General features: G+C 35.3%; 2 protein-coding genes across 9 annotated transcripts in view; both read right to left on the minus strand.

Annotated features, from left to right (window-relative positions):
• kmt2ca (lysine (K)-specific methyltransferase 2Ca) overlaps positions 1-15,569 on the minus strand; it is a 207,892-nt gene extending 192,323 nt beyond the window's left edge. For all 8 annotated transcript variants that reach the window (XM_056450456.1, XM_056450455.1, XM_056450453.1 and 5 more), the window contains exon 1: positions 15,354-15,569. The gene's annotated coding sequence lies outside the window, so the exon portion shown is untranslated. The remainder of the gene's footprint in view (positions 1-15,353) is intronic.
• A 5,872-nt stretch (positions 15,570-21,441) lies between these two features.
• Positions 21,442-25,311, minus strand: xrcc2 (X-ray repair complementing defective repair in Chinese hamster cells 2). The gene is made up of 3 exons (XM_056450941.1): positions 25,164-25,311; positions 24,732-24,813; positions 21,442-22,957 (listed from the first exon to the last, which is right to left on the minus strand). The coding sequence occupies exons 1-3, from the start codon at positions 25,200-25,202 to the stop codon at positions 22,176-22,178; spliced, it is 903 nt and encodes a 300-aa protein (XP_056306916.1). The 5' UTR covers positions 25,203-25,311; the 3' UTR covers positions 21,442-22,175.
• Between the last annotated feature and the right edge of the window lie 1,068 nt (positions 25,312-26,379).

Consider the following 26,379-nt stretch of genomic DNA (forward strand, 5'->3'; position numbering starts at 1 on the left):
TGCAATTCATGCCTGAGCAAGCAATCATGGATGAGAGAAGGGGAAGAGAAACGACAAGTTTTCTGTGAGGTGAAGAGAGCATTTAACAGAAGATTTTGTGCTGGACGATGTGAACTAAAATCCAAACCTCAATTAATTGAACACTTTACCTATATTACGATCATTGAATGATTATTATATTTCATATAAAAATGTGTATTTATTTGTTTATATTTTGGGCTCATATATCATTATGGGTTTGTATAATGGATGCCGCAATTCATCTGTATAACTGATGAGGATAATTAGTTGGCATAAATATATTTATTTATTTATTTTCATAATTTGCAAAAGCATTTTTGTTGTTATTAGTCAGACCCCCTATTTTTCATGATTTTTTGTGAAAAAAATGACTGATTTTGAGGTGGTCATTCCCAGAAATTAAAGACTCTTTCCATAAATTTTAATACCTAAAACCACTTGAGGTTTCAACCGGAAACACCGGCAAGATTTTACCTTACAGTTTATTTACTAAATATTAATGTAAGAAACTAATCCAAAATTAAAACATTGTTCATATACTGAATAAAAATGTATTAAATCTAGCTAATTCAGCAGGTTGGCGTCTACAGAACTGCAGATATAATGGTGTTCCCTTGGTTACTGCAGTAAACAAAGCAGCATGATGTGAAAGCTAGTAGGATTTCATTGATTTCATAAACTACACAGCATTCTGATATTCGCAGATTGCATAATTAAAAATGATATAAAATTTATTACCTTCAAAAATAGCATTTAAGACTTTTTAATATTTTGTAAGGACCTTAAATTTCTCTAGATTGATTTTTCACCTTTTAATACTTTAAGACCCCGCAGACACCCTGTATTTTAAAATTTTACTTTAAAATTTGTTTTCAAATTTTGACAAAAATAACCAGCAAATGTTAATTACAAACCACTAAATTACAAACTGTATTTATAAATATTAGTTAAATAACATAATATTTAGCATATGGAAACAATTCAATTTGTGCATGTGTACATTTGTGTTCAACAGCCAATGCAAGCAATGTAGGTGCATATATAGCGCAGTTTATATTAAAGGTGCAGTAGGTGATCTGCCACATTGCTATATAGGAAGCACAAAACTTGTCATAATGTGCAATATTTCATGTATGCAAGGATCGCTGATCACCCTCTCTCACACGCTTTGTCCTAAAGCGACTTCTGTATGCTTAGTGGTTGGCCAGTGGCGTGCAGGAATTACACTTATTACTAAACCATACTTGAATGTAGGCTTGTGCCGGTATTCGGTAATGCGATAAATCACGGTAATGAATATGCACGATATTGTTATCGCGGGCACTTCAAAATACCGTGAAAAATAATAGATCCGAATTTATATTCTTAGAAAGCGCCTTAGCTTATTTTCCATCAACCGCTTGAAGAAACACTGCGTATATGCTGCGCAGAACTGATGCGCACTCTGATGTAAACAATCCCCGCATGTAGAAGCACTGTGTGCACACAGTGCGCGCCGCCGCTGCCACCGCACTATAATCCTCACACGAAGAAGAAGCATGGGGGAAGGAGGAACGCTGCCGACAATTTATCCCCCTTCAAAAAAAAAAGTCAGAGGTTTGGAAATATTTTGGGTTCCAAAAAAATGCAGAGGGATTGCTGATCGAAGACGGTTTCCCTTTGCACATTCACTTTGATATAATTGCTCAAGTTTACTTTTATATTGTGTATTGTTTTATTTATATTTATTTGTATTTAAATGTTTGAAGTACTTTTAGTTAATTAAAAAGTTATTAAAGTTACTAAGTTGACGAAACTGAAGTTTTTTGTGTTTTTTTACCTGTTTCTCTAGTAAAATTACAATATCGTGATAATACCGTATACCGTGATAAAAGCTCAATCAATTAATCGCAGCATGAAAATGTGATACCGGCACATGCCTATTTGAATGCTATTTCAGAGCTAATATTCAAAGTAGAATGGTAAACAAGATAGGTAGCGCATCACAGGTTGTTATTGTTCAAAAATGAACCAATGTGAATATAAAACCTCAGTAAACTTCACCTTAGTAAAGCAGGCTAGCCGGAATAGCACTATTAACTTATGTTTTGTTATTAAACTAAATAAAAATTGACATTATCGATGCAGTAAAAGATCCTTTATGAAATTGAAAAAGATTTCAGTGGCTGAACAACAGTTCCGTTCATATAACCCAGTTGTAAAACAACTAAATCTACCCCAGCTTTACGGGACTAAAATAGTTTTAAAACATAACATTACCTGTCTAAACTTCAGGTAATGTTATGTTTTAAAACTATTTTAGTCACACAAATGCTGTCTACTTCAGCCATGGCGTCATCCTTCCTCCAGCGTGCAAAAGTCACTCCAATATTGATTCAGGATTAGAAAAAGTTTTGATTCAGCATTTGTTTTTACCGCTGTCACTCTCTGTCTCGTGCACATGAACGCGGCGCAAGCGTAAACGGCAGATCTGCGTAAAGAGGAGCGTAGATGTACAAATCTACATTTGCTGACACACGGTTTGGGCTACTTATCAGAAATATGGGAATTATCGGCCCAACAATATTTAATTGAATGAACATTTTTTTTGTTTTATGCCTTACCCAGAATATAAAAAAAAAACATTTAAATACATTTAGATCATTTACTTTTGGAATGTGAAGAGACTTTCCACCAGCACAACAAAAAATGTTTCTGAAGACAATCACCTACTGCACTTTTAATTCAGTTTCCCCATCAAAACAACATCAAATCTCGGTCTTGCTCCAGCTGAATATAAGATCTTCCAAATTTTTAAGAGCATCAGCTGCCAGGGAATATATAATCTATAATATAAAGACGTTATGAAAGAGAAGACTGATCGGAGATGGCTAATTTCGGAAAAAAGAGATGAGATAGTTTAGAATGTCAGTATTTATTTTATAAACTAACCAGAGTCAGAGAGAGAGAAAGAAGTACTGGAGACAATGCCACATCATAAGGTTGTGTATGCTATATTAATCAACTTCATGTTGCGACGAGTTGACACATATATAGGTATACTGCTGATTAGAAAACCGAAACTGAAATTCATAACCTATAACTGATATTAACGTTAATATCATCCCTTTAAACACATAAACATATGACTGCGTAAGAACAGACAGCGCGTCTGAGAGTTCCCTGACAGTGAGTGAATTGCTCATATGAGAAAGAGAGAGTGAGAGAGAATGAGAGTCTCTCATACTGTACTGCACGTAAATCATATTCTTTGGGTACCTGGTGAGAACAACGGTGATTCAAAGCCCCATGCCCATATATCATCCACGTTTTCACTTCAGCAAATCAGTTTGAGTGAACCAGGCAAATTAATTAATAATGTAATTATTATTCAGAAGCCTCACAGATTATTAGCAGCAACAGTTCTTTTTATTTGTAAATGAGCAATAATGTTTCAAGCATTACTCACTCACTATTTCTTCATTTTTAAATAAACCGCCAGCATCACTTCTATCATAAAACACTGTAAATAGAAAAAATTGATTCTTTAGTTTCACTTGCAAGCAACACTGGTTATTTTCCACTTTTGACAATGAAATATTGATTTATGTTTGGTTCCAAATAGAAAACAAATTATGAAAAGTATTGTTAAATTACATTAAAACTGAAAAGTTTTTTTACTCTTATTTTATAAATGATCTGCATGTTTTATGTGCATTTTGGCATTTTCTAATGCTCTAATCACAAAATGCATCTGAAAACGGATGATGGCAATTTATCAAATTATTGATTATAAATATAAATGTAATAATTGATCAAAAAAATAATAATAGAGGAGCTGGGCGATATTGCAAAAATAGTCTCAAAATATTATATTTCACATCATTCGGTATCGAAACTATAATTATTAAATATTTTTTTACAATTCCTTTAGATATATTGGGATTTTAACTACTTTATTTTAATTAGCCAACATTACTAATGCAATAAATTTAATAGTCAAAAACTAAAATATTTAAACAAAATATCTGACGTCTTTATAATAAAATTAACATAAGCGTTAAAGAGACTCTTAAACTAGATAAACAAAATGTTTCAAAGTGTGTGCAATGATAAAGTGTTAGTGCTGACAAATCAAAGCAAACTTAAAGGTGTAAATAATAATGATACAGTAACCCTCAAACTCTGTAAACAAAACAAATTATGATAATCAAATCTGAGCTTTCAAGTAAAGGAAACAACCATGATTATTCAAACACATATTGCAACATTAAAAATTGTGATGTTAAATGGCTACATTACCCCCTATGCTAAAAACTCTTTCAGATGGGGTGCTAGTGACTGGGATGCACAAGAAAAGAAACCAAAAAGCCACTCTGGCGAAATCCTTACATCCTTTTTTTATCTACAAACTTCTTCAATATTGACAATGGTGTTCGGTCAATAAATACCGATACTGATTTTACCGCCCTAATCAATAGTTTAGATTAGTTGAAAATTTTTAATTAGTTGTTAGATTAATCAATTTAAAAATAGTTGTTAGTGGCAGCCTTAGTTTGTACTATAAATATATTATCTAAGGTTTTCATTTTCTAATCAACATGCATTTTCTTCTGTTTGTAATATTAAAATAGTTTCTAATATTACTACTAAAACTATTTGTGGTTATTTTGTTGAATATTTGGAACAACTGAATTCAAAGCACACATTTCTTGCTGACTCATATCCTTTTGATTAGCATTGTTTCTTTTGGATTGTAACGCTGGAATTCCTCTAGTGCTTATGGTCCCCTATAATGGCTTGATGGCTTTTGTTGGAATTAGAAAATTGTCAATACCCAATCTGGTAAAAAAAATAAGGGATCTGTAAATATATTTTGAAAATAATGTATAATTTCTGGTCAATATCTGATTTCAGTAGCAGATTGGCACATCACTAATTACACTACCTGACAAAAGTCAGTCAAGTTTGGTGAAGGAAAAATCATGGATTGGCGTTACATTTAAAATCGCGGTGTGCTAGAGATCTACAGAGTGGAGGGCAACATCAACAGCCAGAGGTATCAAGACATTTGTGCTGCCCATTACATTACAAACCACAGGAGAGGGCAAATTCGTCAGAAGATGCTTCTCATACTTCAGCCTCCACATCAAAGTTCCTGAAAGCAAAGAAGGTCAAAGTGCTGCAGAATTGGCCAGCCCAGTCACTAGTCATGAACATTATTGAGCATGTCTTGGGTAAAATTAAGGAGGAGGCATATTTATTGTTCCTAAAACTCGGATAGTTAACAAGACTTTTGTCAGGTAGTGTATATTTTGGAATGGGCTTTTCTTTTTCTTTTTTTATTAAGCGTGACATCATATTACAACCACTGGTGCATCTGTAGAAATTCTGCATGCCCACAGTCTAATGTGATGACAGCTTAACTGCATTCCATACAAACTGAAAGTGCAACTGGGTAAATAAATGATGACGGCACGTTATTTCTTTTGAGCGAATCATTCACTCAAATCCAAGTAGGCCTGTCACAATAATTAATACATCAAATTATCGTTCGATATTTTCACATGACCTCAATAATCTTTGGTGTTGCAATATATATTTACAATGTTAAAGCCATTTTACATTTAGGTTCTACCTCACCGGTGTCAAAGTTAATAATTGGACATTTACTTATTAGTACATTTAATAGGATATTTACCTTTTAACATCAAATTACAGAAACTAAATAATAATAAAAAAGATTAAAAAGCCTTAGATCTTTGAAAGCATTTATTATGGCTATTTGCATTATTATGCTGTTGTATAATCATTCTATAATCAGGGGCATAAAATAATCTCAAAATAACAAAAATACAGCTTATCGCAACAATTTCTGTGACAATATATTGCACAAAAATAAAAAAGTTATCCAAGCATTTGTGGCTCATGCATACATTTTAAGTGGCACAAACATTTATTCAACTACTCCTCTACTTTGTTTTAAAAAGGGCACACACACACAGAACCACCAACTATTCTGGCACATGTTTTACGCAACGGATCCCCTTCCAGCTGCAACCCAATACTGGAAAACATCTGTGTACACTCACACACACTCATACACTATGGCCAATTTAGTTCATCCAATTCACCTATAGCGCATGTCTTTCGGAAACCGGAGCACCCAGGAGGAAACTCACACGAACACAGGGAGAACATGCAAACTCCACACAGAAATGCCAACTGGCCCAGCCAGGACTCGAACCAATGACCTTCTTGCTGTGAGGCGACAGCGCTAACCACTGAGCCACCCCATGTCATTTATTTCTAACTATATTTATTTCTACAGTATTAAAAGATTCATGATGTTACACTATCATGGTTACTAATTATAAAACAGAATATAATTTTACACATAAAAGGTTAGTAAATTATATTTGCTCACTTAAATCTCTTTAGCATAAACGCATCTTGCCAGTTTCACTTAGAAATCAGTGAGCAATCGCCTTCACTGTAAGCCAGCTTTTGATTTTCTTTGTTGATTGATTGTAAAATATACAGGACAGACATAATGAATTAAGTCAGTATCATTTAAATGGTTATAAACATGTTGTTGATTAATCTTTTCTTATATTGCACCCGGAAAATTCTTTTAAGGACTCACTGGGCCTGCAGTGTGGCATCACATTTTTCAAATGATTAAACAGCATGAAGCCACACGGGACTCCATGTCATATATTTGCTGGAAAATGTGTCATGATTACTGTGTTAATGATATAACCATCTGTTTCAGTCGATAAATCAGATCCGTGAATTAGACAGTTGCAGGGCGACATGAAGAGGACAAGACTTGTATCATATGTGTAAATACTTTCTCAATCAGATTACAGCCTTTATCATATTAAAACTTATGGATGATTGGAGCAATGAGCAGCAGTGTTGTACTAGTTACTGAAAAATAGTAAAATAGTTACTGAAAATTAACTAGTTACTTCATTCAAAAAGTAACTCAATTACTTTATGGATTACTTACACCAAAAAGTAATGCGTTACTGTTAAGAGTAATTTTTGAGTAACTTTTCCAAAGAACATTTTTAATGTTCCCATCAATCTCCTTATAACGTCACGTCAGTGTTGCATGGGGAATGCACTATTGATCAACTTCACAGTTTTAATTAATTTGCATTCTCACAACTAAAACACAAGACAAACTTAAATAAATAGTAATTTTAATAATTATTTTTAGGGGTTTTTCACCCTTATTATGAAAGGTCAGTAGAGATTTCAGACAGGAAAGCATTGGGAGCAGAGAGAGAGAGAGGAAGGATCGGCAAAGGACCTTGAGTCGGGAATCGAACTCGGGTCGCCGTGAGCATGTCAGTGCTATATGTACCACTAGGCTATTGGCGCCAACAATAAATAGTAATTTTAAACAAAATCACAAGGTGATGAACCAGCTGAATAATATATTCAGACACAAAAAAGCAAAAACTACACTTGCTTCAGCATCATAAAAAAAATGTCTTTAACGCTATACCATGTTTCTTCACAGCTTGAGTATGAAAACTGGTAACAATTTACAACAGACACAAAACCTTTATGAAATAAATAAATGAAAGTGATCTGCATTATCATTCAGATTCAATTTGGTGAAACTGCTATTATAGACAACCATGAATTTTATGCATTTTAAACAAAACAAAAACAAAACAGCTGCTCAAAATTGAAATCTACGAGCAATTTTCAAACTGACAACAAATTAAACATGGTGTGTCAACAACGTATGGAAAGTAAGCGGTGTATTTTCAAAATGCAAAATCTGCTGTAGTATAACAGCTATAAAAATATGTAAAACGATAAAAATAAATAAATCACAGCTTTTTTCTGAGCAATACAAGACTGTACATTTAAAAATAGTGTTGAAATATAATAGAAATGTGTCACTGTGTCTACTAAACGAATGAATTTTGTTATACAGATAACAAATGTGTGCTTATTTATTTGAAACAACAAACATAGTATTAATAATAGTAATTAATAACAGTAACGTTAATAGTCTCTCTGTCTACCTCGCGCACTTCGGTCTCTCTCGCGAGCACACTTGTGGCCCGTTTCCTATAAGTGGTACAGTACGGTACGGGTCACCTTTATCAGGCTTGCGTTTCCACTGCTAAAAGGGTACCAATGGTACTCTTTTGGTGGGCGTGGTGTACGAAAGTTGCAGTCAACATCATGTTTGCTGGAGGAAATGTCAAAGTAGAGCTGTACGGATCGTTCACATATCATATGAGAAGCACTTCTCATAAAACAGATGCTTTATACATATAAATACTTGTGTATAAAGTTAGTTAGTATTCATTACTAACCTTTTTATGAACATGATTTGATTATAACTGCAGGTCAATGCGAAATAGCCTACAGTAACGTCTGCAATTATATAAAATAAAGAAATAAATGCAACATATATGAACACAAACAGACCCTTACAGTCTCAGATAGGTTACCAATTACAGAAAAAAAACTACACACAGCATATATTCAGTCCTTATTCGGGTTCAAAAACAGCACACAACATATAGCCTACACAATCAGTGCAAACCTCTCGTCTGTATCTTTAATCTTCACCAGCACATGTAACCTCTTGTTAGAAAGTAATTCTGTCATTCCGAGTTCATATTAGTCCAAAAAGTGATGATAATAGTTAAACATGGCAGTTTGTTTATGTTTTAGGTTGCTGAAAGAATCCTTTTCTTTTTCCAGCTCCTCTTTTGTTTTATCGCGCGTCACTCTCACGTTTGTCCATTTCTGAAAGGTTTGTTTGAGCTCGGGTCAACCATGGCTCGTTATTATAAGTTTATATTATTATGGTGTAATGTCTCGGCTGTGTATTTAAAACATGGCGGTTCCTTTGTTTTCATTCTGGCTTATTGCACGAGTGAGTGACGTATCTCTGTAAAACAATAGCGTTCAGTTGCTCGTCTGGCTCCACCTTTTGGTACACTTTTATAGTGCTAGCTACCCTTTGCAAAGTGTCGAAGCACGCTTGTCCCCCCTCCCGTCTCCCCTTATGGCCCACACTCACATTGCATTCGGGCTTGAGCACGCTTACTTCATCGATGATGCACTGTTCAGTTTAAGAAGCGCTTTCTCTCATCACAGCAGTCAAAGTGACACGCAGTCAAATATTTCGCCGAACAGATCAGTCACTTTTGATGCTCATAAACAATCGTAAAGTCCTTGTGCAGCAGGAATTAGGAGTGTTGCTAAAGGTGCAGCTGTCGTGCAGTGAGGGGTTTGCGTCTTTAATAAACGAAATAAATAAATTATTTAATAAATTGATATATTGATAAATTTAATAAATCTATATGAAACAGTCCCATCTCGTCTTCAGTTTCGGGCTCAAGTGCCCAAGTGAACCACGGTCTGGCACAGCTCTTCCAACTGGGCCAAGGCCGGCTGACTGAACTGCTCCTGAGCCTGATTAAGAGCACTCAAACGATCTGGGAAACGGGCCTGGACATGGTTTGGTAGCACAGTGTGAGTGCGCCTTTAAATGATTTGACAAATGAAACTGGTAAAAAAAAAATTAAAACTTGAAAAAAACAATCCAGCTTCATAAAAGAAAAAAACAACATTATACCATAAATCCCACAAAACAAAGAACTGCAAAATACAAGACAGATCTATACAAATAAGAATTCCTGAAACTTCAAACAGGGCTTTACCGAATTCAGACTTTGTTCCAGGCAACACTGGTAGATTACAGTAAACTGAGCATGCTAGGGCAAGTCAATCCTTCACCAGATACTAGTCTCAGTAACTTCTCACTGACATGAATGTGACGAAACGGCAACTTGAAACTTAAAAGCACAGGCCCAAGCGAGGGACTTAAGCAGCCCAAACCAAAGGGCTTTTGGTGTCAATGATCACTGAATGCATGTAACACCAGACAACATCCAGGTACAGATGGACTTGTCAATGAAAATATCATTATAATGATTCATTGCATTAGCAGTAAGTGTCACTGCAGTATATGTAACTCGTTTTAGCTGTCAGAAACTCTCATGTGACTGGATTTAGCAGGAACTTTTAACAGTTTTGATTTATAGGGAGAGCGTTAATATGCGAGGAGCTTCTGTAAGGCTGAGCTGCTTTGCTGTGGTGGATTGTGATGAATAGGTCAGATCTGAACTTCTCTGGAGAGGCTGCCATTGATGCAACTGAACTCAACCAATTCTCCTGTGTCTCATTACACCATTTAAAGTGAAAATTGCTCTCCTACTATTATGAGAATTGTTCGGCAGAGCTGCAGAAGCAGCAGAGAGGCCATGTCAGAAAAAACTGCTTGCTAAATGCTGTGCAGACAGTCCAAACTGCACAGTGTTTTCATACCATTTGTATTTTAATAATGAGCATCCTTATAATGGAAAGTAGCATCATTTTTAGAGCACACTCAAAAAATGCTGGGTTATAACTCTGGATGAAAAAGTGCTTTTTAAATTTCATTAAAAATAATAATAATAGGGGCTGCACGGTGGCTCAGTGGTTAGCACTGTCACCTCACAGCAAGAAGGTCGCTGGTTCGAGTCCCAGCTGGGCCAGTTGACATTTGTGTGCGTTTCTGTTTGCATGTTTTCCCAGCGTTTGAGTGTGTTTCTCTGGGTGCTCCGGTTTCCCCAACAGACCTAAGACATGCAGGATAGGTGAACTGAATAAACTAAATTGTCCGTAGTGTATGAGTGTGTGTGAATTAATGTGTATGGGTGTATTCCAATACTGGGTTGCAGCTGGATGGGCATTCACTGCGTAAAACATTTGCTGGAATAGTTGGTGGTTCATTTTGATGTGGCGACCTTTGAAATAGAGACTAAGCTGAAAGAAAATAAATGAATGAATGTATATAGTACCCACATGATAAAATTGTATGATAACTTATTGTAAATACTATAGTTTTTCTGAACCATACTATATTAATGTGCTTGAAGTAATCTGTTGTGGTGATTTTATAGTTGATGTGGTGAAACAACAAATATGATAATATAAACAAAGTAGCTTAAATAAATAAGAAAAATAAGTTTTCTACTACAAAATACTGGTTTGGTGCAGTAAAAACTAAAACATACAACAGTATGCATTACAGTTTATGAGTTATCAATAATAACCTAAAAATGGGTTTTTTCCATATGTGTCCCAATGTTGACTTACAACAACCCAGCATTTTTTGAGTGCATGAATTTCCTGTAGTCAGTCTGAAGAAATAATACTTTTATTGGAGCAAATTAAGATATTAAGATTAAGATCTGGATTAAAATCTAAAGGGAAGCAAGTTTTGTTCAAAGACAGTTACAGTTGAAGTCAGAATTATAACCCCCCTTTGATTATTATTTTTTTATTATTAATATTTCCCAAAATATGTTTAACAGAGCAAAAAATAAATAAATAAATAAATTCACAGTATGTCTGACAATATTTTTTCTTCAGTAGAAAGTCTTATTTGTTTTATTTCGGCTAGAAATAGTGTTTATTTTTTTAAAAACCATTTTAAGGTCAAAATCATTAGCCCATTAGCTATTTTTTTCGATTGTCTAGAGAACAAACCATTGTTATACAATAACTTGCCTAATTATCCTAACCTGCCTAGTTAACATAATTAATTTAGGTAAGCCTTTAAATGTCACTTTAAGCTGTATAGAAGTGTCTTGAAAAATATCTAGTCAAATATTATTTACTGTCATCATAGCAAAGATAAAATAAATCAGTTATTAGAAATGAGTTATTAAAACTATTATGTTTAGAAATGAGTTCTCTACGTTAATATTCTCTACGTTAAACATAAATTGGGGAAAAAAATTAACGGGGCTAATAATTCAGGGGGTTAATAATTCTGACTTCAACTGTATATTCAAAATGGTGTTGGTGATATATGACAAAAATATGTCAAGTTTTTCAAGGATATTACAATTCACGCTTCTTTCAGATGTTGTTACAGTGTTTTTTTTTTATTAACCCTGCCTTGTTTTTGTGTATAAGTAACCATTCTACTGCTTTCATAGGTGGACGCACCTGCTTGTCATTGGGGACTAATTGGGAGAATTTTAAAAGATGCCAACAAGGAGGAGAAAAGAGACACAGCTTTAGTGGACCAGCCAGCATTATTTTTGTTGTTCTTTATTTTGTTCGTATTGTTTTCCTTTTGGAGATTTATGTAACGTTCTGAGATTCGTTTATTTGTTGTCTGAGTAAGAATGTTATCTTCATTACGTGTTGGGAAAGATTCAATCGATTTAAACCTTTATAATGCTTACTTAATTATTTTAAGTTGCTTTCTCTCTTTTAAACGAGCCATTTTAAAGAGAGGTCGTAACGGATGTTAGTTTTACTATTTTGCAAGTTGTCTGAGCAGTAGAGTCAAACTAAATTCATTATATTTTAACCACAGCATTGCAAGGCAACAAAACATAAAATACAAATAAATGGCAGCCACCCCACCAGACGCGACTTGCATGAATAGATTGCGCTATTCACGTGTAATTACACACTTGAAGATTTTAAGTTTACTCATTCCGTTCCCGTTTGAAATTCTATTCATTTGCTCATGTACTTCACTTCACAAGAGGTGGATTCGCATTATGGGAGGAGCGTCTGTTTGCCCGGTGACTCCAGTTTCATTGCTAAATGGCTAACATGGACTTTTTCAAGAGAGTAATGCCGAGTTCAGACAGATGTTTTCACACTGCATGACTATCTGGGGTAGCATTCTGTAGATGCTGTGTCTACACTGTATGATGGATCAGCGACAGAGGGATCTATATTGCATGACTTGACAATAGGAAGAATTGCTGACAATGTTGTCTCGGTCCACAAACTACGTCTCACAACCAATCACACGCAAGAAGTGACATGGAAACAACGTGAGGTCACGTAGTATATCTTTTGTTTTTAACTATATAATGAGAAAGAAGTCTTTTGTGGGGTAGAAAATAGGGCTGGGCGGTATATCGAGTTCTGAGGATATATCAATACGATTCCCCAAAGCGAAGCAGGATTATCCAATATCGTTTATATCGATATGGTTTGAGGCCACATGTGTGCATTCTGCATGAAACAGACCACTCCAAGTTCCACTTGCACAAATGAGCACATGCGCAATTGAACGATTCACTCCCCGAGTCATACAAAAGATTTGTTCAAAATGAGGAACGACCCATCACTATACACAACATGGAGAAACATGCAGTGCCGGTGTTATATCAAAATCTGACTCCCCGGACAAATCTGACTCCCCGTGACGTGTATGCGCATCACACAACGCCTACAGCTGTCACAGTGGTTTATCAGAAACCTTTTACCAATCATTTCTTCCGCAATTGACAACAAGAACGAACATAGAAGGCTTGTCAAGTTGACAAGCAGCACCTGAATGTGTTCAAAAAAATTAAAACGCCAAAATGATTATAAGTTCAGTATTTATTACGCGTCGGCCTCTTTTTTACATTTACATAATAGCACATTTAGCTCTGTGTTATGGTCTGTTATTGCATATTGACTTCAATTCTGATTATATTCTAATCATTGTATTTATTTATTCATTGTATTTTGTCTGTTATTGCATATTGACTTCAATTCTGATTATATTCTAATCATTGTATTTATTTATTATTTTGTTTATTTGATTTATTTAATTTAGCCCCTTAACTGGAACCGTGATTTGATTTGTGTGTGTGCCTGATGTACAAACAGTTGGTGGTTTAACCAATCATTAAAACTGAAAGTTAAACAAAAAAAAAACATGCAGTTGTCTACCGAACATTTGTTTTTTCTATTTTAATATCTCACTGTTAGCTACTCTTTCAACAAATAACAACATAAAAATGATAATTATAATGATGATAATAACAGGGAGGGAAACCCCTGTGTTTGAATTATATTTTGCTCAAAATTTTTTTACCTTGCACTTTATCATTAACTTTTATGGAAACACTTTACAATAAGGTTCATTAGTTAATGCATTTACTAACATGAACTAATCATGAACAACACTTGTACAGCATTTATTAATCATAATTGAACATTTACTAATGCATTATTCACATCCAAGTCTATGCTTGTTAACTTTAGTTAATGCACCGTGAGTTAACATGAACTAACAATGAACAACTGTATTTTCATTAACTAACGTTAACTAACATGAACAAATATTGTAGTAAGTGTAGTTCATTGTTTGTTCATGTTAGTAAATGCATTAATTAACATTAACTAATGAACCTTATTGTAAAGTGTGACCACTTTTATTATTATTTATTTAGTATACGAGTTTTTACATTCTGATTCCAATGAATAATTATTAAAATAACTATAATTGAATTAAATATTCTTAAAAATAAACTATTATGTGTTCTTTGGGGAAGTGTACTTGTGTTGTGTTGATATTAGTCTATATTGTCATTCTTGCATTATATAATGAGTGGCATAAAATGGTCTTTAAATGACAATAATATCGTTTATCGCAATATATTTTGGTGTAATATATCGTACAACAAAACAGATATCGTGACAGGTCTAAATACAAGCTCATAAAAAAGTATGTCCAACAGTTATAATACACGCTTTATAAAATAGTATAACACGTCACGCTGCTGTCAGTGGGAGACATGCTGTCAACTAACCCTGGAAAAGTCTATCTATATTGCATCGTGCTAGCTTAATTAAAGCTCTCACAGCAACAAAGAAGTTCGAATACCCAGTTATACAATCAGCATATCAAAGCAGCAGGTAAAGCCTCGGGGGTAAAGTAGGCTTGACTGAGAGAAACTAGTTAGTTTAGCAGGCAGCTCTTATCGTGACTCGAGTAAGATGGCTGGACCCATCTGAAAACAAAACAACTTTCCGCCACCAAACGTCGGTGTGACGTTTACTAAACAACCCAAGGCCAGACTTTCTATTCAGGACTCAAACAATGTCGAGTAAACTTCATATATAACACAGATAGATATTATTTTCTGGTTACTTCCTCGTTGTCCTTTAAGGTCCCGTACGAAACGTATTACTTTCGTTTATTGGGAGAACGAGGGAGTTATCGTTCATTAGTTAAAAATCTCGATTAAATTAAATATGCAAAGCCGATGAACGACATATACGCTCACTCTCAGACTTTAAAACAATCTGTCATTAGTGTTTCAACGTTACTCTTAATAGTCGCACAGGCTTGTTGGAACTATCGCCACTTTCCGCTGAAAACCAAAACAACACTTGCTTTTCACTTCAAACAGCAAAACAACGCGGCTCACATCAAAACATAAAACATAAGCACCAGCATATAAACAAATAACCACGATAAGCGTGCGAAATGATGAAGAGTGGCGAATGCTTACGGAATTGATGCAATTCTCTTCTTTCCTTTCCAGCTTCCAGCCAACTTAATTCAGAATGTAATCCAAGAAGAAACTTTTCCCAAAGCTCTCATGTGGATTAAGCGTTTGGTGCGATATTTCAGGTCGAAACATTCCTCATTTGGGCGAAAGAAGCATAGTTTTCCTCGATTATATGAATTTTAAAGTTGTAGCGTTTACTCCATCATGGTGGCCATGTTTAAGAGAGACCGAAACACTGCCTGTCACTGCAACAGACAAATAGACCCACTTTCAGGTTTGAGACAGTGTTATCGTTTTAAATTGAGCACAACTCGTGTGGAACATCTATAAACCGAGCTTATGAAGTATGAGGTGATAAACATTGACGTTATTTCTGTTAAAAACTGCATGGAGATATTTTTAAAAAGTCTCACTGACCCCGCGGAGCGATACATGAGGACATACTCGAGGCAAAAAGTCTCATCAGTCGTCAGCGGTGGATGGTAAAACGCGGAAGTAGACTTTGGAAAATGAGCTGGAATGACTACACGTCGCCTATGTCGGCGTATAAAGACGATATTTCGTCCTTTTGGACGTTGTTTTAATGTTATCTCTCAGTAAATGTTTTATATTTTTAACATTCGGTCTACATTTCTTACATTGCATAAAATTTTGTTTTTTATAACATCCCAGAATATTATCAAATGTTCGAACATATATTGTTATTTAACTTTCTCTGAGGTCGTCAAGAGCATACCAGAAACAAGTTTTACACTGAAAAACTGAGGGGAAACATGACAACGAGAAGAGACAAGCACAAAATCATTTTAGAATCGCTTTTAGGTGATATAGTGTTGATGCTAAAGACATAATGGCACATTTTTTGAAAATAGGTAATTACATATTAATAACGTCGTCTACTTATATGAAATGTTTATTTTTTTCCTTGTTTTACAGACCCGTTTTTTGTCTAGAACGACGCATTTTACTGGAATGCAATACTGAAGTGTCTTTCTCTGACATATTTTGGTAATATTTTTCCTGAGACATGTTTATAAAAGTTATGTCCTAATTGAATTAATCATAGTTTAATACAGAGGTGCACAAAGTAGGGCCGGCGGGTCAAAGTTTGCCCATGGAAACCTTTGGTTTGGCCCACCATCCCATCTGAAAAGTGAGGGAGAATGATGGGGAGTTGTTTGGGCTAAATGCCTTTGACAGAGATTGTCATTTCAACTTAAACAAAATTCTTTAGTTTCTTAAATTGAGGAACTACAAAAATGAACTTTTTAATTAAATGTTTCATATGAATCAGACTTTTATTTAATGTAAGTACTGTCAGATGACAGACAGAGGACAATGCACAAGACATCGGTGAGAAAATCAAGACAAAGGTAGGAGCAAGTCCATTGTGTTATAATTAGGATTGTTTATGTTTTACTATAATAAGATCATTATAAACGTCAAAAATGTTACTGCATCATTAATTAATTTTTAAAGCAACGTTTTCTTGTTATTATTTTTAAATATTAGTAAATAAATTACCCATGGCAAATTGAATGTAATACGGTTTGGAATATTTAACTTCGGCCCACAGCCCTTAATCAAGTTTGGGTTTTGGCCCTTTATAAGAATTTTTTGGGCACCCCTGGTTTAATATAAGCTCTGAACCCTGCATCTCAAATAAGGAACAGGGAAGGAGACTAAAGAGAACATAAAGTTTGTGTTTGGGTATTAACATTAGCCCAGAATTTGTTGCCTCCCTTTTTCTCATGTTTTTTATATTAATATTTTTCATATATATATATATATATATATATATATATATATATATATATATATATATATATATATATATATATATATATATATATAATTTGCTTATTGATTTTATTATTTATGGATCAATCTTTGCGTTAATGTTAATTGTTTTGTTGTTGTTGTTTTAGATTTAATGAGTTCAGAATGTATATTTTATTACTAAGTAGTGCATTTAATTATTTTTTGTTCAGTATCAGATTTTTGCTTTTGGAATTTCTAAAAAAAAAAAAAACTCAACCTTGAATGTTTTTATAGAATCTTCAATCTGTTTGCTAAATTAATAAAAATATGTTTTAAACACACCAGAAGAACACAAAGTAGCAATCACTGGTCCCTTTATTAAATATTAATATTTAATTCTTCATTTCTGAAGCTGCTAGTTGACAAAAACAGTGCTGTTTTAAAATGTCCAAATCGTTCAAACAGTTATTGGGTATAAGAAATGAGGCTTTAATTTTCTGTTTCTTTGATTGTATTTACTAAACAATAAAATAATTGTGGCGATGCAGTGGCGCAGTAGGTAGTGCTGTCGCCTCACAGCAAGAAGGTCACTGGTTCGAGCCTTGGCTGGGTCAGTTGGCGTTTCAGTGTGGAGTCTGCATGTTCTCCCTGCGTTTGTGTGGGTTTCCTCAGGGTGCTCCGGTTTCCCCCACAGTCCAAATACATGCGGTACAGGTGAATTGGGAAGGCTAAATTGTCTGTAGTGAATGAGTGTGTATAGATCTTTCCCAGAGATGGGTTGCAGCTGGAAGGGCATCCGCTGCGTAAAACATATGCTGGATAAGTTGGTGGTTCATTCCACTGTGGCGACCCCAGATTAATAAAGGGACTAAGCCGAAAAGAAAATGAATAAATTAATGAATAAAATAAGTGTGGGCCAGTTTGCAATGGCAATACTCCACTTTTTAGTCTTAAACTCAATTTCTGGAGGGCTGCAGCTCTGCATAGTTTAGCTCCAATCACCTCCAACTCACACCTGCTTAATAGTCTCTAGTAATCTTGAACACCTACATTAGTTGGATCATCAGTGTTTGATTAGGGTTGGAGCAAAACGGTGCAGAGCTGTGGCTCTCCAAGAATCGAGTTTGAGACCTATGATTTAGAGCAAGGTAGGACCCCCAAATGTACAGGGCCGGCCCTGTCTGCATCACTATATTATTTGACTGAATATACATTAGTTTTTATTCATGATAAAGAGCAAAAAACAACAAATAAACAAACAATTAAATCAATTAAAGTTAATTTAAGAGAAGGAAGAGAAAAAACTGCCTAAAAAACACCTGAAAAAAAGTAGGCTAGTAAATAAAGCATTAAAAGCAAATAAAACTATATATTTGTGAATTTTACAAGAATCAGTCTTTCTATTTTAAAATATTAGGTTAAATTTATGTGTTAGTTTCTTAAGTAACTGAGGAATTTACCAATTTCTGAGTAAAACGGCTTCGTTTTTTTAAATGCAGCACTGTATACTAAATTTAAGTATTAATTGACCATTTGTCCACAGCTTTTGTAATACCCATTTAAAATCAGATAAAGGGCTAAAACCCATTAAATCAGTGTTTTCCAAGTAGATCAGCAATTCAGTGGTCTGTTCTTCTAATAAAAAAAGAGGCTCATTAAAGGTCAAGGATTCGAGGGAAGATGTCCAAAGCAGTCCAGGTGCAAGAGGAAATGAGCTTCTTGGCCTGAAAGAAGCGCCAGTGTTTGAAAGACAGTGTCTCACTGATGCTTTCATCGCTCTGCTTCAACACGTTTCCTCTTTCTCGCTCACTGAATGATCCATGCTGTGTGTGAGAGAGCTTGCGCATGCATGGGACTGCTTACAAAAGGGTGTTCTCAGTGTTTAACCACTGATGAAATTAATTATTTGCAGTAACAGATACTTGATGGATAAAAGCAGGGATCTTTATAAATTACTGTTATGCCTCTACACTCATATTTTGCTTCTTGTTCACTATAAAAAATGTTGGGATCCACACAAGCGATTTGTGTTTGGACAACAAGATAGATTTAAGTTAATTCATTCATTTTTAGAATTTTTTGTGGATTGAATGTAAAACAATCAAGTTGTCCCCTCAAGAAATCAATAATTGTGTCGTTTCAGCTCATTTTAAATAAGTAGTTTAAGCTAATGTCATTTTTTTAAGTGAACTACTTATGTAAAATGAGCATAAACAACACAACTCAACACAACAGCTCATAAACTGTACACTAAATTATCGTCTCAGTCCCCTTTAAATTTTATATTAAAACAGCAGAAGAATTTGGCTCCTCCCCGTCTTTTGTTTTTCATTTGATCAGCAAACCACAGCCGTGCAGAGCGAGAGAACAAGGTGTGTGTTTATCGAGATTGTTATAATATCGGCTTATTTGCAGTTATTTACTATAGATACACTTGTATCACTTGTACCCCAATGTCAGGGAGGTTTCCTCAGTGCTCACCTCATAATCATTGCAATTTCGCTATTTTAATTTCAAAATTAACTACCAATATAAAGCACGTTTTGTGTTAGTGCATGTGGCATTAACTATACCATACAGTCTTGCACAGAAAGGATTTAAAACAGTGACAGAACCAATTAATGTACTCATTTTAACTGTCAGAGTCACTGACAGAGATAGAAACATCATGTGTTATCTTGTATTAAAAAAATCATGGTTTTTATTGTGATTCAGATCATGAAACATGCGAATATTTCACATATTTATTTGATAAATGAAACCAAAAATGTACTTAAATATAGAAAATGTTTTTTACTACGGTAAACAGGTGTGTTGAGCCTTATGGCTCATTCAGAAATCAAATGGCTATCTCTGTTTTTGCAGTACAGTGGAATACTGCTAGTTTAGCATACAACCCTACCATATTAAACATTTTAACTTAACCTTTATTAATTTCTTACTATTAAATTACTTCTTATAAATGCAATATTAAGCTTATATATATAGCCTTTGATCCAAATTGTGCCCTTTTGGTTACTGTTACTTTAAATTCAAATGAGATTGTGCTCTTTTCAAAAGGGGGGAGGAGCTACAAACACCTATGTGTCAGCATAGCAGCAGATTCAAAACAGGACTAATGTTATTTCTGTGAAAAAAACTGCAGATGTCAAAAGAAGTGGCTCAGAAGCAGGCAGTCTGCTGTGTTCATCTGTGCATCTTAAGACTCAACATTTATTATGCATCTTAGTTACTGATATTATTTTCAGCAGGGGGGTGACGCGGTGGGACAGTAGGTAGTGCTGTCGCCTCACAGCAAGAAGGCCGCTGGTTCGACCCTCGGCTGGGTCAGTTGGCGTTTCTGTGTGGAGTTTGCTTGTTCTCCCCGCGTTCACGTGGGTTTCCTCCGGGTTTTCTCCGGTTTTCCCCACCAGTCCAAAAACATGCAATACAGGTGAATTGGGTAGGCTAAATTGTCCATAGTGAATGAGTGTGTATGGATGATTCCCAGAGATGGGTTGCAGCTGGAAGGGCATCCGCTGCATAAAACATATGCTGGAGGTTCATTCCGCTGTGGCGTCCCCAGATTAATAAAGGGATTAAGCCAAATTAGTCCCTCAATTATTATCAAATTCAACTATGGAAGATCAAGTTGCATGTGGTGTGGCTTTGCTCCAATGTGTCCATGTGTCTGCAATATTCTGAAGCAGCAATACTGTTCTGTATTGTCACATGAGATTCCAGCTTTTTTAAAGGAATATATATATATATAAAACATTAATGCACATCAGTAACTTGCCAGTAACTTTTTTTAATGTATGTCCCTGTAAGAAAACATTGCAAATAATTGGAAACCGTCGACCACAGTAATCAAACCCTTGGGAACAACTGTGTTCAGATCCAAAGTTCACAGGATAGTGTTCTCTGGACTACTCTCAAGCGGTGGACTTCTACATTCCGATTGCTTGCCGCCGAACCACATCACAGATCATTACCATAAAGTAGACTTGATTTCAACTCTCCTCGACGCCCACACCGACGAAGATGTGCCGTGCTGCTCCTCGTCGCTTATTGCCGCCGACGAATGACTTCCAGCTACTTTGATGCTCTCGCTGCTTTCGGTGTGAACGTACAGTAAGACCAATCGAAGAACAAAACATGACCTCTCCGTCCTGAAATTTAAAATATGAACCAATCGCTCGCTTTTTAAAATGTCTAAACTGCAGTCACACTAGAGTTTGTGCATGCGAAATTCTGTTGTACGGCGCAGGATTAAACAAGATGATTAGACACTTAAAAAGCGAGCGATCATCTGTTTTAAATTTCTGCCCAGAGAGGTTATGTTTTAATCTTCGATTGGTCTCACGCAATCATGTGATGCAATTTCGCAGGTCACAGTTCACCAAGGGGGGGTGACGCGGTGGCGCAGTGGGTAGCGCTGTCGCCACACAGCAAGAAGGTCGCTGATTCGAGCCTCTGCTGGGTCAGTTGCCGTTTCTGTGTGAATTTTCCATGTTCTACCCGTGTTCACGTGGGTTTCCCTTTGGGTGCTCTGGTCTCCCCCACAATCCAAAGACATGCGCTACAGCTGAATTGAGTAGGCTAAATTGTCCATTGTGGATGTGTGTGTGTGTGGTTGTTTCCCCGTGATGGGTTGCAGCTAGAAAGGCATCCGATTTTTTATATTTTTTTTACCCCAGATTAATAAAGGGACTAAGACGAAAATAAATGAATTCACCAAGCTTGAACTTTCCAATGCAGGGTACTGTGAAAACTTGTCGCACAAGCTTGCGTTTCCCGGAATGGAAGTCTATGGGGGAGAAAAGTGCAGTGTGACCACAGCTTCACAGCTTGATTAGCTAGCCCAGGTGTTTCTGATTGGAGTTGGAGCTAAAATCTGCAGGACACCAGACCTCCAGGATGGAGATTAAGCAGAATCCCTAATCTACAGCAATGGTTACTTTATTTGTATTGCAGGAGTGAAGTGAAAAAGTATTGCACTTGCTATTAAACACACTGACGCACAATAAGTATAATTTTCTTTAACCCTCATAATTAAGTGTATGATTTTTCAATACATGCTCACTTGTCACATATAAATTTAATACCATCTTCCATGACACGAAATGAGCATTTTTTGACACCTTTGGTCATTATACTGGTACATGCTGTGGAGAAAACCTGCTTGTGGTCCTTTGGTGCATGGCTTTTAGTGAACAGCATCCTGTGAGTTACTATCCTCTGCCATGCTCTGCACAGGTAGGGCCTGTCAAAGTCTGAAGCGCTATCAGCTGACCTCCACCTGCGAGATGATGATGATGAGCCGGGAACATCTGACACCCCTAGATCAGATCCGTAGTTCCTCATTATGGCATGAGTAGTGGCGAAAATCACAATGCCATAGTTTCTGCGTAGTCTGTCCAGCAACTCGGCACACTTTCTTAAGTTAGCCTCCTGACAACTAGTGCTCTCACCGCCATTGAATCGGTCTATCCAGTAGAAGGCAGAGATGCTGTCGATGACTAGCAGGCCGAGGGCGGGCTGGCTTGAGAAAGTGTTTTCGAGATAGTGCAGGGTTAGGAGAAGCTGTACTGAGCTGTTACAGTGCACAACAGACAGCCTGCAGAGACATGAACGTACCGTCTCCTCGGCTTCGTTTTCAGAGTCTGTCTTTGAGTCTTCAGCCAAACGTCCCTCAAGAATGCTCACGAAGCGCAGCATGTCAAAGTGGTAGTCCGTGTCGATGAAAACAACCCCAATCTCCATACCTCCACTGTGCGCTGGCGTGATACAGCGGGTGATCAGGTGGTACAAGGTTTCCGTCTTACCTGAGCCCTCCATTCCATGAAACTCCACCACGTCACCTGAACAGATGCAGAATTTGAATTGAGACACTTTGCTTTTTATTTGACATTTCTTTTTTTTTTTGAGGGTAATATGCAGTTGAAGTCAAAATTATTGACCCTTATGTGATTTATATTTGCCAAATGATGTTTAACAGAGCAAAAAAAATTTCACAGTATTTCCTATAATATGTTTTCTTCTAGAGAAAGTTTTATTTGTTTTATTTTGGCTAGAAGTAGTTTGTAATTGACATGTTTACCGTTACAAAATATTATAAATGTTTCCTACAATAAAATATATTGTGATTAATGGGGAAAAACGTTGCTGAATTCACAATACCGTGAAACCGTGACCGTTTTTATCCAAGGTGATCATACCATGAGAATTTAACACCGGCCTATGCCCTATCACGTTATTTTCTAATATTTATTTTCGCTATAACGATATTATTGATGACAATTCATGTGCATCCACTGAGACACAAAAAAGTTCTGTATCTTTAGAGAAAAGTATTCATTTTTATATATTTTTATCTTAATATTACACAAACACGGACACACACAAAAACAATATGCCCTATTTTAACAATCGAGGCACACAGTCTAAAGTGCAGGGCGCAAAAGCATTAAGGGCGTGTCCGGATCCACTTTTGCTATTTTAAAGACAGAAAAATATGCTCTGTGGCATGGCGTATGGTCTAACAGGGTTGAGCTTATTCTCTTAATGGGTTCTGGGTGTGTTTTGAGAATAAACCAATCAGAGTCTCATCTCAGATTCCCTTTAAGAGTCAGTTGCGTCGTGCCATGGCGCATTTGAAAAACTGAACACTTCACTAGTGAGAAAACAGTTAAACAGAGCATCTGCAGCAAGGATAAAAAAATGTACCTCCTCCATTCAGCCTTTACTTTCACTTTCTTTGTTATAGCCTACATAATTAGATTCGTTTGTTAAGCGCAAAGATTTGTTTCAAAACTATTTCGAAATTCAGTTCTTATTTCCAGCAAACAAATAAATGAACAATAATAACGAAGTGTGGTCAAAAAATTTAGTTATATCCAAACACACATGCTATGCCCCATATGGTCCAAAACCACACATATATATAAGGTTTGATAGAGGGCTTGGATCCTAAAGCCGCTTCCCGTGACGCCACACTTAACAAGCGGATAGGGTTTCCTTGCACATAAACCCCCATATAAGTTCAGCTATGAAGCTAAGATGACGTCAGCTACGGTCAGATATAAACCCTTTTCACATGACATGATGTCATGCTGTGTTTGGTTTGACTTTGTGTATCGTTACTTCAGACTACACAGAATTATCATTTGAGAATTCGCCTAGTCACCTGTAAATTTACTACAGATATGATTAGATGAAAACTATGCATTTTAGAACTTTTAGACCCCATGGCAGGAATTGCTTAAGGACCCCAAATCACTAAATCCACCCCTGTTCACTAGTTAAATTCTGAGATTCTTTCGTATTATTGTAGTCTGAAAATTTGAATTATTTACAAAATAATCCAAAAATACATTCATTCATTTTCTTATCGGCTTAGTCCCTTTATTAATCTGGGGTCACCACAGCGGAATGAACTGCCAACTTATCCAGCATATGTTTTACGCAGCGGATGCCCTTCCAGCTGCAACCCATCACTGGGAAATCCTAAATTACACTACAAAATAAAAGGTATTTTAAAACAGAACAATAAATAAATAACTTCAACGTTAGTATTAAGAGAAAATACAGCATTTCTATTTAATACATTCAGGGTAAATTAAAAGTTTACTTCACCTTGAGCTGGACCACCGTCGACAGGAAATATATTGGGTTCAATGCCCTTCAATGACTGTCTTCCTTCAAGTCTGCTAACCAACTGAAAAACCAAACAAAAATATTACTTAACACTGATGTTAACAGCAAGCAAGATATTTTAGCTGCACGACTGTCAATTGTCATAGATATAAACATGTAAATATCTATGGTCAATTGCACTATCCCATTCATTTAATCATAACCCATGTCACTGCAATGGCCAAATCTCATAACTCTTCATCAACATATAGCTGAATCTGTATATGACCATCTTCTACATAAATCTTATGCTAATGTTGTTCTGCATAAATAGCTCATGTTTTATATACTGGTGGTGTTATATACTGAAACAATCATTCAAATATATAATTTACATTTCAATGTGAAGTGATTTAAGGTTATCAGATGTACCTGTGCTCCATTCTCAGCCATCCTGACTCGTGCTGTCATTTCTTTGCTTTTCGCGCAGTTATTTCATAAATCCATTTCCTGGTAAATAAACGCGAGACCACACTTCAAAATAAAGGTCCCATTGTTTCCAACCATCCAACAAGCTAACGTTAGTTCTGAAACTAAAATAATGGAAGTATTTGTAATATTTTATAGTTGGAGTATTTTGCAGAAATATAAATAGGCTAAAATTTATTTAGAGATTAAACGTTAAGTTGTAGTTACACTATTAGTAGAAAAATCATATTGTATACACGTGTGTAGTTACATCATGCTCTCATACATCAAGTACTATTTTATAGTGGCATTGAACTATCTACAAATAATAAAACTAATAATAAACCTAATAAACAATTATACATATACATTAAAAAGAGAACAACATATCAACAATTTCTATTAGTATGAAGTGAGTAAAATAATACACAGTAGGACTTTGAACGTATACAGCTAATGTAAAATTAGGATCGACTGCCACCTAGAGTTTAGCCTTCAGAAATGTTTATTCTGTGCTCAGTACAAACGATTACACCCCTTTTTAAAATATTGTATTTTTATCTATTTTTGTCCAATATAGCCAATAATTTGTTCAATAATTAAAGTTTTTATATTTAAACAGTTATATCTATTAAAATAAGAGTTTGGTCACCTAACATCTTTAGGAATACAAAGGTCATACATTATTCAAATTAATCAAACTACAAAATTGCAATAAAATTTTTAGATTTGTTTTATGTTTCTCTTTCTCTTTTTATTAAAATTGTATTTAATATGTTTTCCCCATTATTTTGGTTGTACAAATTTTTGGACTGTGATTAGTTCCAGTTTTGTCTTTGTTGCTGACTAGTATATAAGCACAAACATATAATTTTAAAGCATCCTATAGAAAATGTAAATTTAAAAGAGAGCTCTGTGAGGGGTGTGTGTATGTATATATATATATATATATATATATATATATATATATATATATATATATATATATATATATATATATATATATATATATATATATAATTATATATATATAATTAGTATTATTATTTATTTATTTATTTACTTATTTAAACAGTAATGTCCCCTTGAGATACAATATCTCTTCTACCAGGGAGTCTTGGTCAGGACAGGCAGCATAGGATAGTTACAAAAAATACATATCACAACACATAGACACACA

This window comes from Danio aesculapii, chromosome 24, assembly GCF_903798145.1.
Source record: "Danio aesculapii chromosome 24, fDanAes4.1, whole genome shotgun sequence".
In the NCBI taxonomy this organism is placed as follows: domain Eukaryota; kingdom Metazoa; phylum Chordata; class Actinopteri; order Cypriniformes; family Danionidae; genus Danio; species Danio aesculapii.

Excerpts from the sequence above, each read along its gene's own strand:
- xrcc2 (XM_056450941.1), bottom strand. The coding sequence starts at position 25,202 with ATGACAGCACGAGTCAGGATGGCTGAGAATGGAGCACAG. Across the intron at positions 24,814-25,163 it reads TGGCTGAGAATGGAGCACAG|TTGGTTAGCAGACTTGAAGG; the intron begins GTACATCTGATA and ends TTGGTTTTTCAG. Across the intron at positions 22,958-24,731 it reads CGACGGTGGTCCAGCTCAAG|GTGACGTGGTGGAGTTTCAT; the intron begins GTGAAGTAAACT and ends GCATCTGTTCAG.